At 49.1% G+C, this 18564-nt stretch overlaps 6 protein-coding genes across 6 annotated transcripts; 5 read left to right on the top strand and 1 right to left on the bottom strand.

Annotated features, from left to right (window-relative positions):
• Positions 1-30: 30 nt before the first annotated feature.
• K444DRAFT_527694 (acyl-CoA N-acyltransferase) lies at positions 31-802 on the top strand (the record flags this gene model as incomplete). The annotated part of the gene is made up of 3 exons (XM_024874654.1): positions 31-144; positions 239-467; positions 543-802. The coding sequence occupies 3 exons, from the start codon at positions 31-33 to the stop codon at positions 800-802; spliced, it is 603 nt and encodes a 200-aa protein (XP_024737780.1).
• Positions 803-862: 60 nt separating this feature from the next.
• On the bottom strand, positions 863-1836 carry K444DRAFT_527545 (arsenate resistance ArsH; the record flags this gene model as incomplete). The annotated part of the gene is made up of 2 exons (XM_024874643.1): positions 863-1514; positions 1586-1836. The coding sequence occupies 2 exons, from the start codon at positions 1834-1836 to the stop codon at positions 863-865; spliced, it is 903 nt and encodes a 300-aa protein (XP_024737779.1).
• Positions 1837-1900: 64 nt separating this feature from the next.
• K444DRAFT_642776 (uncharacterized protein) lies at positions 1901-3170 on the top strand (the record flags this gene model as incomplete). Its single annotated transcript, XM_024884780.1, has 2 exons — positions 1901-1957; positions 2406-3170. 2 exons carry the CDS (start codon positions 1901-1903, stop codon positions 3168-3170), a joined length of 822 nt encoding a protein of 273 aa, XP_024737778.1.
• Positions 3171-4805: 1635 nt separating this feature from the next.
• K444DRAFT_612144 (uncharacterized protein) lies at positions 4806-6351 on the top strand. Its single transcript, XM_024880076.1, has 3 exons — positions 4806-5438; positions 5488-6101; positions 6266-6351. Exons 1-3 carry the CDS (start codon positions 5140-5142, stop codon positions 6277-6279), a joined length of 927 nt encoding a protein of 308 aa, XP_024737777.1. The 5' UTR covers positions 4806-5139; the 3' UTR covers positions 6280-6351.
• Positions 6352-7764: 1413 nt separating this feature from the next.
• On the top strand, positions 7765-10152 carry K444DRAFT_642775 (uncharacterized protein; the record flags this gene model as incomplete). Its single annotated transcript, XM_024884779.1, has 9 exons — positions 7765-7971; positions 8055-8213; positions 8266-8436; positions 8808-8979; positions 9030-9128; positions 9312-9360; positions 9409-9750; positions 9803-9966; positions 10034-10152. 9 exons carry the CDS (start codon positions 7765-7767, stop codon positions 10150-10152), a joined length of 1482 nt encoding a protein of 493 aa, XP_024737776.1.
• A 183-nt stretch (positions 10153-10335) lies between these two features.
• Positions 10336-11197, top strand: K444DRAFT_612143 (uncharacterized protein). Its single transcript, XM_024880075.1, has one exon. The coding sequence runs from the start codon at positions 10481-10483 to the stop codon at positions 10931-10933; it is 453 nt and encodes a 150-aa protein (XP_024737775.1). The 5' UTR covers positions 10336-10480; the 3' UTR covers positions 10934-11197.
• Positions 11198-18564: the final 7367 nt, after the last annotated feature.

Raw genomic sequence — 18564 nt, 5'->3', positions numbered from 1 at the left:
TAGACCCTCAACCCCGCAGTTCCAAAGGACATGACAACCTATGCAGCAGAAACCGAAAGGTTATATCTCGAGCCACTTGGCGTACAACATCTAGAAGATTTCCACGAGCTCTGGAATAATGACGAGGCGGTTTTATGGTCGTATGTCCCCTTTCCCCTTTCCCTTTTCTCTAAATATTAAGAGAATTCCAGATCAAAACCGAAAAAGGACACGCTCGAAGAATCGCGTGACTGGCTAGTACATGATACTCCCAACGAAAGAGACCTGGGATATAGATAAATATGCTCTGTTGTTGAAAGATGAGAAGAATGAGAAGGGGGGTTTGAAGATGGTGGGATTTGTGGGGACGAATAGGTGGTGTGAAAAAGGTATGGAGGTTGGTTATTGTTCGAATGTCGAGTATTGGGGGACGGGGTACACTACTGAGGGCTTTAAGACGTTTCTGGAACTGTATTGGACGCTTCCTGGTACGTCCATTTCCTTTCCTTTCCCTTCTTTCATGTCCGTAATTTCAACCAGGGGGAAAAACTAAAGGATGGCAGAAAGGATGAATGTGGTTAGGTTAGTAGCCAAAACGCACCCGGAGAATGTGGCGAGTCAGAGGGTTTGTGTTAAATGTGGTGGGAAGAAGGGAGAGGTGCTGAAGGAGAGTTATGAGAGGTTTGTGGATGGTGGGCTGAAGAGTGATGCTTGGTTGTTTTATTTTGATAGGCCTGGGGTGGAGGTTAAAGATGGGAGTGACGGGAGGGTGGAAACGGAGGCTCCGAAGGAAGAAAAACAAGAGAAGGGGGATGGAGCGTAAAGTTTGACCCCCTAGCCGTCTAGATTGAAAAGCCTACTTAAAGTGGAGGTACAGCCGCCTCTATACGCTCCCTCCAACAGCCAACTCCTTCTCCTTCTCTGCAATCTCCTTTAACCTCCTCTTCTCTTCCCTCTCCCTCCTCTCCCTCCTCTCCTTCCGCTCACTAAACCGATCCCCAAAACTCTCCTTATACGGCCGTTGCATCACTGTGAACTTCACAAATTCCTCCATGCAATCCACCAACCGCTCTCTATTCCCAGACGGCAGTAGTCTCGCTTTCCCACTCCCATCACCTCCTTCATCCTCGAAATTCTTATATGCCATCGGCAAACTGCTCTGATTGGGAATCGTCCACATCCTCATCCACCTCCCCAATATCCTTAAACTATTCAACGCATTGAAACTCTGACTACCGCCATTGATTTGGACTATCGATAATGTGCGGCCTTGGGTGGGACGTACGGAACCGGTGGAGAGCGGGATCCAGTCGATTTGGTTTTTGAACACGGCGGTTAGGTTCCCGTGCTGTTCGGGCGTGACCCAGACGTGACCGTCGGACCATGCAGAGAGGGAGCGTAGTTCTTGGACCGAGGGATGCGTGTCTGGGACTGAGTCGCGGATGGGGAGGGCGGAGGGGTTGAAGATCCGGACGTCGCAGCCGAGGCGGTGGAGGATGCGGGAAGCTTCGAAAGCCATGAGTTTGGAATAAGACCTATGTCCATTCCACCGCATATCAGCAATCAAAACTAGAAAAAGTGAAATGCGAGGATATGGTTGGGGTACCGTTTACGCAGACTCCCGTAGAGGACCAAGACCTTGAGTCGAGAACCGGTCTTCTCGATATCGGCTGAGGAAATGGACATCACGGTGTCGAGCTCCAATTGCGAGATCCAATCTGTGGCTTCTACCTCTGGATCAAGCAGGAAAGGTCGGTATTTTGCTCTGATTTCTGCATCGTCTTCTGCGACAGAGAGGGCGAGTTGGGGGACCTGTGCTAGAGTCCTGAGCTCTCGGGAGGCGACAATGGAGCCCATTTGATGGACGGCTTTGGAGAGTATTGATCGTGTGAGGTAGCGGGGAGAAGAGAGGAAAGGCCTCATGGAGGGAGACGATGTTCGGAGAAAGTGGCTGGAGAGGAGCAGGAAGCCATTGTGGGTGAGTTGTGGGCGAGGCTTATAAAGTGTTCGAGGGAGTTCTTCTGGACCTTGACGGGAAATTTGTTATCGGGGGAATGTCGCTGCTGCTTATCGATTGGTTAAGGCAAAAGAGGTCGCTTTTTGGTCAAAGTCAGGGGTTGCGAGACATGCGCCGAGGCAGTGAAGCTTGAGGCTTTGTTATTCGAGCTCACCCCCAATTGCGCCGGCAAGCAAGAGCAGAGCAGGAAGCTGGAACATTAGGTGGAGAGAGGGTGTCTTTATTTCAACCCTCCCGGCAGACGACCTCCAATACTCACACAATGATCACGCGGTTACCAGCTCGAGTCTTCTTACAGACTGCGAGACCAATAACTCGGCCTTCAACAAGATGTCTTCGCATCTCCAAACTAGCATCTTCGTCCTCACGGCGTCCCTTCCCTCAATGCAACCGCCAATACTCGACTGAGCCAACTTCTCCTCCCACCGAATCTCCTCGACCAACAGACCTGCGCTCCCAATTCTCCTCCCCCGCTCCACCCCAACCCTCCCTCCAACCAACACCCAAACGCTCCCTCCGCCCGTACATCTACGCAGTTATCTTCTTCACCATCGGCCTCACAGCAGGCCAATACGTGCGCCTCGTCCTCGCACCACCTCCCCTCCCACCCGCTGGCTCAAAAGAGGATACCCTCATGATCGAACACCTCCAAAAACAAGCCGAAAAACTCCCAATCGTGCAATCCCTCTCCACAGACCCCAAGTGGACCTCCTACGAAGCCTACTCCTCCGTACCTGACACCGAGCTCTCGCGCCGCCTCACAACCGGGCCCCTCGGCGGCGCGCGCGCCATCGGCGGTTTCCAACGTATCTTCTGGAACAAAGAATCGGGAGAAATTGTAACGGTGATCTGGTTCGGGGGTGCGATTGCTGGATGGCCCGGAGTAACACATGGAGGAGTCACGGCGACGATTATGGATGAGATACTGGGACGTTGTGCGATCAAACAGTTTCCGGCCCAGACGGGCGTGACGGCGAATCTGGAATTGAACTATTTGAAGCCGGTTGTTACGAATTCTTTCTATGTGGTCAGGGCGATTCCGGAGAAGGGGTTTACGGAACGCAAGGGCTGGGTCAGTGGCAGATTGGAGACGGTGGATGGGAGGGTTTGTGTTGAGGCTAAGGGGCTGTTTGTTGTGCCGAAAGGGATTAAGTTGAGACGTCTTGAGGGATAATTTCTGGGTGTAGATGAAGGTTGAGGCCCATGCTTGAGGGAAGAAAGTGGAGAGGAAGGCAGAAGAGAAGGGGCTATTCGCACAGTTGCGTAGCTTTGAAGATTCTGCAACACCGTGATGGCACAAGATCCGAGACGGGAAGGCTATATAGATGAGAGCCCAATTGTGGTGGCCGCTTGATTGTTGATTGCTTGCTTCGAGCTTGGATGAGTATCAAAGGAATTGAGTGATTCCAACTTGATAGAAGAGAGACAATGACCGCGCGAAGTAGACATCTGGCTACATTACCGTGTCCTGTTGTATTATATACTTGATTACCTGAATCATTTGCTCATGAGTTTTTGTTGTTGCCATACTCTCGTACAATATATTGGAATGGACTCGTCGCTCAAGGATTTTAAAGTATGTGGTAGGAAAAGAGACGCGCGATTTGATTGGTTTGGATTTAGCTTCGTAAAGAAAGATTTAGGAGTGACTGGAGAATAGAGGCTCAAGGATATTAGAAGAGGCAAGGGCATCTATCCTGATTACTTTGGAGAGGGGGAGGGAGAGAACGGAGTGGGTATTATGTTTATTAGTTTTTGGGTGATAAACAGCTTTAAATGCTTGCTCTGCTGTAATTCTTTGGGTTTTCTTCTCCTGTGGTGACTGAGAACCACACCTTTTCGTCCGAAATGATCGCGTTATTTTCCAGAGGATAAGTGTGTCCTATGAAGAGAAGATAGCCCTTTTGTCTGAGGTATCAGTATCATCTTCTAGACTATAGCTCGTGACTGTGCTCCATGAGGAGAAGGTTGTTTTGTCCAGTAAATTCTTGTCTTTCTAAATCATAAACAGCTGGGATGAGACGAAACTAAGATGCTGTCTTGGAAGGAAGCTCAAATGTTGTCTTGGGCTGCAAATAGCCGCATAATTTGGGCTCTTGAATGGGAGGATGTTCGTTGAGGATTGAAGTTTCCTTCTCATTAATAGTACTTCAATGCTTACCGCCATCTTGCATGCTCAAACTGTCCTTTGATGTGATTCGGTGCTTGGATTCGGAGCTCAAGTGTCTGTGTGCAGGGTACACATCTAGACCCATCTATATCTGCAAGTCTATGACGATTTTGCGGCAACATAGCCCAGCCCTCTGCTGGTTACACATACCAAAAAGTTGTTTCAATCAATAAGGTCCCGACAGACCAATCCTCGTACAACACTGGGTTGAGAATCTGGTGTATATTTGCCGAAACCTTCACCTAAATAAACCTTGAATGCCGAGTGCCTTTGCGGGTTCATGCATGATTGAAAACAGCGGCAGCAGCCAGCCCACTTGAAACTTTATTTAAGCGTCATGCGAGGAGGATCAAGATAGATTTCTGGGGAAAGTATTCTCGATTTTCTCTGCAGTACATATAAAATTCTCTTGAAGATGCATAGGCATCCTTAATGCCTTCGAGGGAAATGCTCTTGCGAGAACGGAATATTAATCTCTAGATCTCTGCACCGATATCGCACAGCTCTTCGGGGAACGGAAAAGTTTCTTTATGCAAGCTGCAAGCTGCGAGCTGCGAGCTCCTAAGCTACCCCTCCGGTTAATTAGAAACTATTCTGGTCGTGCCCAATCACTCCTTTCTGCGCAACAAAACTCCCCCTCTTTGCAGCCTTGCCCCGCAATTTTTCTCGTGCATTGCTTCAATCTCGGAAACATGATCTCCATTGGGCGGGGGCTCAACCGCTGAACCTTCCACTCCCAGCAGCAGATCATCCAAAAATGTCCAGGCGCGGGCACTCTAAACCTGGTAACCCAATCACCACCCCTCCACTGCAGACGCTGCCACGTTGGCGATGCTGCTGCAGTTAAAATTGGATGCTTCAACGCGCTCCGCGATCTGTGCTGCTATATCCCGTACAAAAATGTCAGGCCTCCCAGGAAACATTTGGCGTTCCAACTGCCGCGTTGCTGCTTCAACGTTGGAGTTGGGCGACCATGGGCGAGGCTGAGCAGACTACATGTGTCGACGGTGCTTTTCTCTCGGCGCGTCTCCTCTGGCAACTCGTCTCCCAGACACGAGTTATCATATCGGTGCTCAAGACAGATCGAGTTATACGACGGAAAGTCTCCATCCAGACGATCTACTCGAGCAAGGAGCAGTGCTCGAGAGATCTACCTCAAGGCCGTCGAAATGGCAGCACCACCAGCTTGACAATCACACATACCGTGAAGAGGAGGAAGTCGAGATGGAGGAGACCGGGGCCAAAGAAAAGGTTCGCGTGTTACTTATGCAGGTACGTACTGCATGCCCGTCTCTGCTTTCCTAGGCTGATCAGATATCAGACTAGAGAATACGAATTGTAACGACCCTCCCCCTCCATATTCGGAAATCAGCCACCTCTCTCGAAAGCATAGCTTTGTTTGCTTGCCAATCCACGACACACACCCACCAACACCCCCACTGAGGCGATCATCACTCCCATACATTCGACGTGGAGCACTCTACCTCTTCTCAAACCCCCCACCCCAACTACCCGTCTTCCCAATCTCCCAACGAGACGCCTACTACTTCCAATACCTCGTCTCCCTACGCACCAACCCCTCATCCCCCGATTTCAAATCCCCAATCTGGGCCCTCCTCCTCCAAGTAACTCACTTTGAGCCCTCGCTCCGACACCTCGTCCTCGCAACAGCAATCATGCACCACTCGAACCACGTCAACATCTGCGTAAACTACAGCTCGATCATCGCCTCCTTACACAGTTCCGCCTCCTATCACTCCTCCAAAGCCGTGCGGCTGCTCTCGCAACAGCTGTCAAAAATCCAAGGAAAAGCAGATACCGTGACCTGGGAGCTGTCCTTCATGGCTTGTTACCTGTTCACCGAGTTCCAGAGCATATTGGGCAATGAGAAGGGTGCGCACGTTTGGTTGCGAAAGGGGTTCCGGCTCCTGAAAGGTGCGTTATGTTTTTATGGTTCCGATCCTGAGGGTGAAGGATCGGAATTGCCGTTTAGTATCCGAGAGACTGCGGTTGCTTTCTCTAGGCTGGGATTTTCGGACGTGATATTGTGAATCATGATTGTAATGTATGCTACGGTGCTGACGGTGTGTGTGCGGTAGCCATGGCGAAATGATGCGTCATGTCATGAGATGGTAGGTTGGGAGGCAACTTGGAGTTCTTGGAGTTAGGAACGGAATCAAAGGCGAAAGAATTATTCATAAAAGCGGTTCGGATACTCGTTAATTGTCTAGGCATATGGACTGGAAAATGGGATATAGGGGAAAAGTGAGGTTAGGACTTATTAATAGATGGGCGAACGGATTTGATCTGCGTGCTTTGGATTTGGCTCATCGAATTGAAACTCATTTGCCGGACGCTGACGGAGCAATTCGCTCCAGTGTGCCTCTCCTTGATCTAACTGACCCCTCTCTATCATCTGATAAGCCGCGGTCAAGGAGAGTCAGCGTCTCTCAATTCCTGTTTCAGCAGTTGCGATTTTGTGGACGAAGCTCAAGCTCAAGGTCTTGGACAGTAAGGGAACCATTCGCACCAGTGTGCTCCGTCTCGACCCCACGAGCTCCAAGTGCATCTCTGATAACCGCTTTCGATGAGAGTTAGTACATCTCAACTTCTGCCAGACTGATTGGTGTCACAATCGAAAGTCGTTTCCCCAGATTTTGACGAGCTTCAAGTCTTCTGCACCAGTGTGCCCCGGTAGCCCCGCCACCTGCTCGTCTATCATCTGATAAACCAATCAAATGAAAGTGATTGTCTCTCGACTTCTCCTATCTGATCACGTGGCTTGGCTCAGGAGAGCCAGGCGCTGAGCCAGGTCTCAGCCTTATCTTCTTTCCAACCGAGCTCACTCGGCCACCAGCATATAAGACAAGTCTTACAATAATCAAGGGGTGAAACCGTACGATTTTAACTTTGAACATGATTGTCAGATTACAGGTGCGGCGATAGACATATTCGTCATGAGCTGAGAGCTACAACTGCCAGTTTTGATGATTGATTGCTGTTTATACTGTGTCGGCATCAGGAGAGGAAGGCTTAAGATGTCTCTAAGTTAAAGCCTGCGACTCCCGGGCACATTCTCCAAGTTCTTTTTCTCTGCCGGAAAGTGCTTCGAATGTGAAAGACCACAATTAAAGTGCAATACGAGGTCCGCACGTGGTGAATAGGGTTTGCCAACGACTCGGAGCCATCAACCTCAAAATCAGCCGCGGTTGAGATTTCTTCTTCGCGACTGAAGATCTCTGCCAAATCTGGACCATTCCACGCCCTGTGGAGCAGAATGGCGCCGACTTCGCCTAAGAGGTGTCAGAAACATCACTAGTTCTATTGAATTCTGTCTCAGAGCCATTCACGTCCTAATTCTGACTGATATTTGCTTTTTGGGCTCGGATTGGGATCCCAGCGCTCTTGTCCGAAGGCTTGATTACATGAGTATGGGGAGACGAAATGGGCGCGGGGAGTTTAGTCCTTGCTAAGAGAATTTGAGATCCTGCATTCGGGAGATTAAATCTCTCCGATATACTTGACTAGATTATAGACAGGCTCGCTTAGCGTGCTGCAGTCTTGCGAGTTACTCTCTCATACGGATTGCTATCTAACGATGAGACTCTCCTTCATCGCCGTTGCAGGTCTTTTGTCATCAGTCTCTTTCTCACCGACGGCAAGCTATGCTGTCCATGAAAAGCGTCAAGTTGAAGACCCAAGGTGGCTCCCAGGTGATGTCAAGCTTGACAGGAGAACGCCCCTCCCTATTTCTATCGGCTTGACACAGCAGAATATACACAAAGGCCATGATTTCCTCATGGATGTTTTGGATCCAACCAGCACCAGAACAGGTACGCTGCGAACTTCAAAAGGGAGTAATCGAGGGCGACAACACCGATTGTTGAGGTCTTTGCCTCGACTGTTGAGACGCTCAATGCCATGAAGGAATGGCTCTCAAGTCACGGAATTAAACAAGCCCGTCTTTCGATCTCGAAAGGTTCCAGCTGGATCCTGTTCAGTTCGACAATTGGAGAAGCCGAAGCATTGCTGCAAACCAAATATAAAGTGAGCGTTTTGTTGTTTCAAGAAGAAGTTTCACGACATTGACAGTATCAAGGTCTATGAGCACTCCGAAACAAAGAAATCTCATCTTGCTTGTGATGAGTACAGGGTTCCCGTCGAAATCAAGGCTCACATTGACTTCATCACGCCCGCTATTGGGTTCGACGTATTCTTCGCGGATCCGGAGCCGAGAAGGAAGGTTCGTCTCTTGAAACGAAACATGGTGGTGAATCTGCTCCTCCTTTCAATATCAGTATACATTCTCGATTCTGCCTTTTGGAATGAGCGATGCTGACTCCTTATGTCTAGGCTCCGGTGGCGGGGGTCGCAAATCCGGAGGCGAAGCTCCATTGACACCTTATGTCGCTCTGAAACCAGGAGCTTCCTCGTCAGCGTTATCATACTGCAGTTCGTATATTACTCCGGATTGTTGAGGGGTCTTTCTGGCTTCCCGATCTATTCGATGGCCAAGTATGGCCCCTTGATCGAGTTGAGAATTCTTCTGACCTGAGCGGATCTTCGTTCGGAATCCATGAGCAAGCACCTAATGTGAGTGCAATTTTTGCTTTTGCACGGCCAATTCACACAAGTGCCTAGGCGCAGATCCAAAGCGATCTTGGCTTGTTTTACCACTATCTATCTATCAATGTACCACAGGGATCTGCCTGGACTCTGGCCTCTATCGATGGTAGAACGCTGCAGCAAATAGCTGAGAGCCTTTACTACAACGGAGAGTCTGACCTCGATCTTGAATATGCAATAGCACTTGGCACATTCTCTCCCTCGGCCATGCCAAAGACCATCACTAACAGTTTGTAGTGTATCCACAAAAGGTGACTTTATACCAAGGCGGAGACTTAGTAGAAGGTGTTGGTGCTTCATTCAACCCTTTCCTGGACGCCCTCGACATCAGCCATTGTACCTAGGCAAGGCGGAAACGTCGCGGGACTATGAGTTGAATCTATTTTCGGAGTACTTGAGCTGCTTTCCTAACTTCCTCAGTGATTCGGTCTATCCAGAACCTGCTGTGGGCAGATACAAAGGGCCGAAAGCCTGTGGGATTTTCACACAAGCGTCAGTTATTTGCATTTTCTTAGGCAGGCAACGAAGGAAATCTTCCTGTTGCTTGTATGAACCGCCAATGCAATGTGTAAGAAACTAATTCATAATCGGTAATGACCAGCTAAATTCTTCTCAGATGGATGAAGCTCGGTCTCCGAGGCGTAACCACCGTCGTTAGTAACGGCGACTATGAGGTCGCGGAAATGGCAAAATATGCTGCACATATGTCGGCTGCGCCTGTGGTGTTCTCGACGCCGCCGGTGCAGCAGGAGGGTTCAACCCGTCCTCGCCCATACATAACCTCTGTCGGAGCAACGCAAATCATTCCTGGTGCTGCGATCACAGCTGCGGAAGTGGCGTGCGAAACTACCATCTACTCTGGTGGTGGTTTCAGCAATAACTTTACGCTGCTGAGTTGTCAATCGTCTGCTGTGGCAAGGTATTTCAAGAGCCACATGCCGAAGTACTCTACCACTCTGTACGTCCCCTCCACTCCCATCCGGACCGCGAATATATGCTGCTAGACCTAGCTGCGACGCCTCCGGAAAAACTCGCGGGATCCCTGATATCTCTGCAACAGAGCATGGCATCTCACAGCAGTGGACGGCATTGGCCATTATCTATTTGGCTTCAGCAGCGGCGCCAACAGTGGGAAGTATTATTACGCTTATCAATGAAGCACGTATCACTGCTGGTAAGAAGCCGGTCGGAGTACCAATCCGGTGCTGTCTGCTAATCCGAGCGCGCTGAATGATATCAAGAAGGGAGTAACCCCGGGTGTGGGAACGCTGGGTTTACGGCTGTGTCGAGGTGGGATCCGTTGGCGGGGTTGGGGACGCATACTGCTGAAGTTTTGGATGGCTCTTCCTTGAGAGGTTGAGAAACGGAAGCGTAGAAGAAGGTATGTGGGCGCGCCATTGCTGTATAAATCTCTACTATTTGGATCCTGATTTAAACATTGCATGTCCGTTGTCCGTTATCTTCTCGTCATTACGCCTTCTTTCTTGTGTACATTCAATCCTCTGTTGTGCTTGTGTAGAACCTTCTTTCTCCTATTCATCTTCGCCCATTCATCTCCGTCATTGCACCCATTTCCACCATCCGCCCCATGTCATGGCTCTCCTCTCTCCACGTCACCCTTCCTTGGTACTTAACCTCTGCCATTGCCCCGCCAGGTATCGAGAATCCCCGCCATCTCTCTTCACGCCATGCCGTCGGATGGCCAATGCTTCTCCCACCTCCCTAGACCCCCCCTCCCCCTGTCCTCGTTCTCTCTCTTCGACTTCGAATGTTCCAGCTCAAGCCAGTTGCTGCCAGTACTTTCGAACCCTGCAGCTCTCCAACTTCGTCGATTACCTCAAGCTTCGCGATTCCATTGTTCCAGTCCCGCGCGTACTTTCGAGGTCTACATCTCGTTTTGTGTCGTTGAACTTCGCGAGTTCTCTATTTCAATCGAGCTTGTACTTTCGAAATTTTACATTCGGTCTCGACACCAAGGTAAGCTTGGCCCCAATACTTCAGCTCGCCGCGATACTTTGAGGTTCGAACTGCTGTATCGGCAAATCTCGAGAACAGAAGGTCAGCTGGGCATTCATAAAAATGGAATCAAGAAGCACTTATCTCTTCGTTCGTTTCTATTGCCTTTTCTGTCAAGTCAATAAAAGCGGCATGGGGACGGTAATCGTCATATTCCAAAGAACTAATCAGACGAGAAGCAAATACATCTTTCCATTTGGAGGGTAGAGGGTGGCCACGCCCAGGAATCATTTGAAATATTAAATTGCCTTTTTGGGGAGAAAGGTCCACGGTGGGACGAAAACATATTCATCACCTTCGTCCTCCTCATCTTCGCCGTCGTCATCACCATCGTCATCATCGTCGTCATCGTCTAAAAACAAAAGTCAGCATTTGAACGCCAATCTTTCCATTTTTCGCGATTCCGAAGGACATTCAGCAGGAATCGGCCCCAGTGCTTCAGAGTTCTGGAAATATCCCAGATGAGGGAAAACATGGACATGAGTTGATTGCAAGTCTAAATAGAAAGTAAGCTTACCAGCACCGAGGTTTGCACCACGAACACCACGGGCAAGAGCAGAGGCTACAAACTATTAGTCAAATGTACCTAATTGAGTGGTATACCGATCTGAATATGTCCCATTGAAGGATGGGGTCTTACCAACTGCGGCGGGAGCTGGGGCAGGGGCTGCCGGGGCTGCCGGGGCGACGGGAGGAGCTAGAAAAGGTCAGCATGCAGTGTCCTTTGAATGAGGGGTACATTGAGATAAACTGACACTTACCAGCAGCGGGTGGGGCCGGAGCTGGAGGAGCTATGGAGTGAGAGTTAGCCTTGGACGTCCCCCGTCAATTGGCAACATTCTCCAGGGATGTCGGGAGGCGAGAGAACCTACGTGCGAGAGGAGGGAAAAACGCGTTGGCGGGCATGGTATGTCAGTATATCAATGACCCAGGAATTGCGAATCATTGGAATCCAATAGCCACAAATGACATCATTCAAAAGATCTGAGATTGGCAAGACCAATCGCTTGCAGAGTCAAAATAATGAAATAAACCTACGCGCAACGAAACCCCAGTCAGCACGATACCCTCCTGCAGCAAAAAGGTTGCAGCACCCGTGGGAAGGCGGGTGGGCAGGAATGCTCACTATATAAACAATTAGCATACAGATGTACAGTTCAGTCCAGTACACTGGGCTAGACAAGACAAGACAAGACAAGACAAGACAAGTCCCAAAATAATTAGACAATTCGGGGAGGTCAAGAAGCCCCAAGGACATCATGGGAAAAGATTACGGCTTATGTCTGAAGACAGCAGTAGTCGCAACCGCGCCCTGAGAGTGGACATGGCGGATGCGAGGCTGACCCTGTTGATAATTGTTGCGAAGAAGAAAAAGGGGGGGCATCACGTAGTGAGAAAACAAATCCCTCTTTTTTTCTCAAGATGATATACTATAACATACTAGATGCCAAATACGATGTTATTCGAGACGGCTTCCATTTGATGCTGCTGTGCAGCGGTGAGGCTAGCATAACCAAAGTACGATTGGAAGAGACCGGGTGCGTGGGAAGTTCATAACGGATTCCCGACGGTAGAGATATTCGAGGAAGCAATGAGAGGGATCAAAACCGAGGTCGATCTCAGCCAGGTGACTCAGTACCCATACGAGGCATTTGCGGAAAAATTAAAAGTGGTGACTAGCGTAAAGAAGAGGGCAGGCCTGCATTACCTGAGCAAAACACATGCCAGGGAGGCACAACAGTTCCGAGCGCCACTTGCACTTTTTATCTGGTCAACCTCATTCATAGATAAGACAAGAGTTAAATGTACACCCAGTTATTGCTGTCAATGTAGTTAGCACTGTGGTATCATCTGGTCTTGCAGTTTCAACTTACTTCGTCTTGATGGCGGTTGCGGAGTACCACATCAGTTCGATCTCTGTTGACATCCCGAATACAACATCCTACTTACAGAGATTGGTTTGTTTGGAAGGTTGGGACGGAACAAGGTTGTTTTCGTCTGAGTAGCTTCTCTATTTATTGGTTGAAGGTGGTGTTGGACCCTACCAGAAGAACGTGTGTTGACAAGAGAAAAGGGGATGAGAATGGCGAAGTCTTGGGACATACAGATCTTTTCCAGCCTCGGGACGCTAAATACACGCTAAAATGACAGTCAATGTACTTACCAGCCTGGTTTTTATCTTGGAGGCTATTTAAGGGGACACAAATACATCACTTTAGCATGCAGGCTTTCCGTTATTAATACTTCAAGACAAAATATCATATAAAAAGCAGGGAGGGGGGAAATTGAGAACCCGAGTTCCTCTGATCATGGGCAGATGTATTTATGCATGCTTCTTGTATACATGAGGAAACCTTTGTCAACAGCAAGTATTCTCCAATTTACAATCTTTCTGTTAACTAGGAGTAAAGATTTGTAGGGTAGAAAATCTGAATATATGCCAACCGGATATGCATACATCGAAACTCTAAAAGGTTTCGGTATGTTCAAGAGAACATAACCCGCATCAACACCGCATCACCATTACTTCCATCATGGAAAACTACTCAACTTCCTCACCATCTACGATCACTGCAAACAAAGGTCAAACACACGAAGCTTCATAGCATGTATTATCTCTATGCCGAACTCAATCACGTCAACATCTTTTACAACTCCAACTCCTTTGCAGAGGTACTCCATGTTAACCCATGCGAGGGCATCACCTTTTCCAGCTGCAGCGTTCTGGGTAATAACTAGAAAGTTGTCCCAATGAATCGTAAATAAAGAAAGGAACAGAACTTTGAAAACAAAAACGACATTTCAGTCGATGCAGGTAGAATGGGGATCAAGAGTACTATTAGAAATGAAGAAGAGAGCCGTGAGACACACAGAAAACTTCGCGATGATGTCATCCTCGAGACGGAAATGTTCTGTCTCGGACCTTAGAGAGCATGACACTTGTCCCTGTGCCTTCAGGTACCTGCATTGGTCTCCATAGGTGGTTGGATGTTTGGGTGCTTCCTCAAAGTTGGGAGTTAGTGTCGCCAGGGGAGAAAAGGGGTAGGTAGGGTAGCGAGGGAGGGATTGCACAACATTGATCGAAACACCCAAGCAGAGTCTTATCCTTGGGCCGTTATTTGCAGAGTGTGGCTGTATTCTCAAACAAGTCTCACTTTATGTCTCTTGCCCCAAATCATTTCCCCATGCTATTCCGCGGGAGGTTTGGCGTCGTGACCAGAAGCGGTGAAGCTAGAAGGTTGAACATTGGATTGCCTTTGAAAAAGTCGGCTTTTTGGAGGAGGGAACGATGCCAATGGGTAATATGGAAACAAGCCCTATTCCGCAAGAGTCCCTATACTCAATATTGTCAGCTTGGAGACGGCAATCCATTTGAAAGCATCCGGCTGCTGTAGGGGCAATTGAACGTCTCCTCAGAACACTTCACAACCCATAGTATTCCTTGATGTTATCGTTCCAAGAACTCTCATATGCACGCCTAGCACATCATTTGCAGATCAGTGTAGGCGTTGAAGAAGTCTGACTCTTTTAGTCAAGGAATTGCCCAACGAGTAAACTGTCGAAGTTGAAACGTTCGTATCGGCGAGGAGGTCGCTTCGAGATTGCTGCTCTGCGGAAGTGAGGAGAGTAGTTATCCATGCTAAAGAAAGAGCTGTCTTGTATGTTCCCGGCCGGCTGGGTGAAAGCTGGACCGGTTGCAGGTATGGAGGTGAGGATGTCGGATTCCTAATCGAACTCGATATCGGTTGATGATCGAGGTGGCTAAGAGTGCTGGAATTCTGACTGGCGTACCATATTTCGTATGGACTTGGATCTTGAGAGCGTTGATAGTTGTGCTGCCAAGGAGATGCATGTCATGGTGACTTCTTAATGTTGATGCAGATCAACAAGCTTGGAGTGGGCGGTCGGGGTTCACAGGAACAAGGAGGTGTGAGTGTGGTGTTGTGGGATGGCGCTCTGCTTATTCCAACTTCTTAACAACCATATCCTGGCAAAGATCAAGTGGAAAAGGCGTTTTGTAGCTTTGATGTTCAAACATGGAGGGATGGTGCCCGATTTGGGGTAGAAATAGAATCTGCCACACTTGCTCTTCTTACATTTCTTCCGTTGGACGTCATCTATGTTTAGCCCCTTGTATCGCGTTGTCTTTAAATCCGTGTGGTGTGTATTCCGAGTAACATTGTAGAGTTTCGTGGATGGACATCCGAGGAGTTAGGGATCGAAGTTGAGGTTATACTCGGCGGCGCTCAAGAATCATGCAACGATAACAACGTTTGTATGTCAGCCATTCGAAAATAAATAAATCTCCCCCCAGCTTGGGCTATTCTGTGTGCCCCTGTGGGAGCTCGTTCCACTCGACTGCTCAAACAATTTCGTACTCGTGGTAGAGTTGGATTGAGATTCAGTCAAGAGGTGGGAAGGTTCGGAAGAAAGTTCGACCTTCAGCAAGTAGATCCGTTAGCCAAAGATACTACAAGAGTGGTTCTTTGAATATGGTGGGACTAACTCGAAGTGTCTGGGTGGGCTCGAGATCGTGGTATTCGAGATGGAACGTTTACCAAGCTCGTCCACGGCCAAGCCTGTAGTACAACTCATGGCAAGTTGAAGGCACAGCTGGACATTCACTGGGCGTCCTGTGAATAAAAAGTGGTGTTGAAATGTTCCAAAGAGATGCCCGAAAAGATCTGTTCTCTAGGGGAAGGATTGGAAAGCTCGGGTATTTGTAGAGTCTCCTGTCTGAGTTCGCACCTCGAGTTTGCAATTAAGAACGTCGACGATTTGGTGTACAGCTAGCTTCACGTCGTTCGTAGCTTTAGTGGACTTGTCGAGGATCTTGTTACCTGTAATTCGATGAATGTTGCTGACCAGCCAGGAAGTTGTGCATGTCAACACAACCGAGCATTCTGCATAGATCCTGCCAGGAAGTAAAGCATACGCCAGGTAAAGTCATCCCAACGGAAAGCGCTTTTTCCCGTCGAATACGTATCTACTCCACAACATGGCATTGAGGAATACCCTCGGTGTCGGTGAAGCGCGGCTGGGAAGTAGAGTTCCCTAAAGTCGGGTGAGAAGTATTCGTAGAATGGACAATGTAGTCTTCCAATCCGAGTAGTAGAGGAGCTGCTCTAAATAATACCTCGATTGCACAAAGTGGCGCTGCACACGGGTGTTGATCAGATACTAAGGTTCCTTCAGGAGTGAAGGAAGCGTACGTAATTGGTCCAAGAAACCTTCCCTGATTCTGGATTCCAAAATCTTTCCAGACCCGGGACAGATCCGATTGCTTGATGAGTGCGACGAGGAGTGGTAAGCATCAGGAGAGGGCAGTGCAAGGTAGCACTGGGTGCTCGCAAACGGATCATCCCTGGATCAGGCCCGCTGGCAAACGCCGTGAAATAGTAGGCCTTTTGTATGATCGCGTCCAAGGACGGACCCAACAACGTCAAGAAGTAGTCGTCTACCCGGTGTTTGTTATGTTCGGATGTCTTTAATGCATCATATATCTGGCCCTTTCGAGTTTCAAATAGATTGCCTCGTGTCTTAAGACATTTTGAAAAAGCAAAGACTTCGAACTTGCCCGATTCTTTGTGCCACTCATTCAGAGCTGATAGGCGGTTGAATAATGTGACAATAATTTTGATGTTGGTATTGGCTCACCCTAGGTTAGGGGAAGCCGGGTCACCTTGCCCGAGTTTGGGGTAATTTCAATGTGCCCTGTTACCCCATTTCAGCTCCAAGTCTAGCATGGCTGCATGGGTTGCCGAGGCATCAATGAGTACTAAGGCAGAGGCTTGTACTGCAGAATTTGACGAGGCCAGCGAGGTTTGTTGTCTCTTTCACCTGCGTATCTTTCTTGCTGGCACCCAACGAATACACATCGACCAAGTCGCAAAGGCGGAATCGGAAGCCCATGAGATCGACATGATCGAAGAAACGTAACTTGATATGCAGCTCGGGCGGTTATCTTGCGTGTCCTGACAAAGCCTCGTTGGCATTCCTCCATATCGAGCGTGATGCATCTGCCTTCAACATGATACCCAGTGGAATGCAGGTCGTCGACGACGGCACACAAGCAAAGCAGCGTACCGCGGCAAGCCAATAATCCAGAATCAACGCAACGACGTCTCCATCGGGAGGTCGCAAAGAGAAATCCCTCAACCACCGACACAAGCTTTTTCGACCGAGACAACCGCCGCGACCTTCCCTGTGGGGGTTCTTCGGGTTTCCACTTCGGCAAGTGCTTCTGCCCAAGGCTTATAGCAGCATCGCCTGTGTATAAAGAATGGCGGGCCCCTTCAGGAGAAGGCGATTTTCCATCAATATGAGAATATAATCAACAACAGTCGTGACAAGAACGATGCGGACGAGTCGCTTGGAAGACAGGGCCATCTACCGGTAGTTGCCTTGCTCGTCACTCTGTCGGACCAGTGCGAACCGCAAAAGTCGTGATTCAATTCTATTCTGTTTTTGGCAGGTTTCGCGAGCTCGAAAGATATCAGCGTTCAGTATCCGCAATGCTTTCCCATCTATGCAGTCGCCCTCTTCCTGCTCAGTGAGCTGGCAGCCATAGTTGGCCTATCTGGTGGCGCCCAGCATCGTGTCTCTCTCAGCAAATCCTTGCTGGAAATGCGCCGGGTGTGGTCCAAGCACTACAAATCCACAGTCGGGAGCTGAGCCAATCGGGACTCCGGCTGGTGGAGAACCTCGTGTTGACTTGTTTGATATTGTGCAATATCAGGAATTCACAGAAAAGGGGTTGAAGAGAAAGTTGTTCGGTGACTACTTCATCTTTTCGAGGGAAAAACATTGTGTATGACTGCAAGAATTGAGAGTTTTTGATTGAATTTCAACGGAGGCTTGCGGGCTTGAGGAGATCTCGTATCGTTCGGACAGAAAGAACATGACGCTGGCCATATCTCCTCGTATCTCTCAATGTATTTCTTCATCGTGCAACGCCTGAGACTGCTCGGAAGGCATCTGTGGCCGACGATCGGTTTAGAAGCTTGTAAACCAGGCAGCCCACATATTTTCTTTGATGTTTCCGCACTCGTCTGGGGATACTCGCCCAGGGTACCAGTTACCGACAGGAACTTTCCTTGACTTGAGTGTTGTTCGAATTTACATACTTGAAGGAGCAAACATCTACAACCGCGCATCCCCGTTTTATTATGGGACGGCAGTCTTGAGGCTCAACGATACCGGATTGTGTCATGGCCTCGAGGAGGGGCTACAGGGGGTGTTCGTTAGCCAAAACATGGGGCCCTGACGCCAAAAAGCCTCCTCAGTCTGCTGATCACGGCGTCTTACGGGGTCACTCCAGCTTTTTCATGGCTTGCCCATTCTGTGCCCCACTTTGTGAGTCCTTCCCGCTCCTGTTATTTTGAGATCCGAGGCGCGTGCAGGCGATCTGGAGTACTCCCTGCAGCGCCCGATGCTACCTTGCAGCACACCGCTCAGACAAAAGATGGCCCGCGATATCAAGCATTTCATACTCTTGGGCCAGGGTCGATACCGAGAGCAGCCTTTGCAAGCATCTGCGTTGAGCTTCCGACCGGCAAATACTGACTCTTGGTTTCGAGAACGCTTCGATCCGTCTAATACCTGTGGGGCCTATCATTGGGCTTCCGGCTTGTTTCCTGCACCTCTGGAACCAGTTGAAATGTTTGCTCCCACGCCAATCACGAACCCGAGGAACTGGTTCGGTCCACAGCGGTGCATGTCGAGTCAGCATAGGGTACCCTATGCGGCTCATTTT

The sequence above is a fragment of the Hyaloscypha bicolor genome, assembly GCF_002865645.1.
Source record: "Hyaloscypha bicolor E unplaced genomic scaffold K444scaffold_57, whole genome shotgun sequence".
Lineage (NCBI taxonomy): Eukaryota > Fungi > Ascomycota > Leotiomycetes > Helotiales > Hyaloscyphaceae > Hyaloscypha > Hyaloscypha bicolor.
Note: the sequence above shows the minus strand (reverse complement) of the source record. Positions and strands in the feature narration are given on the sequence as shown.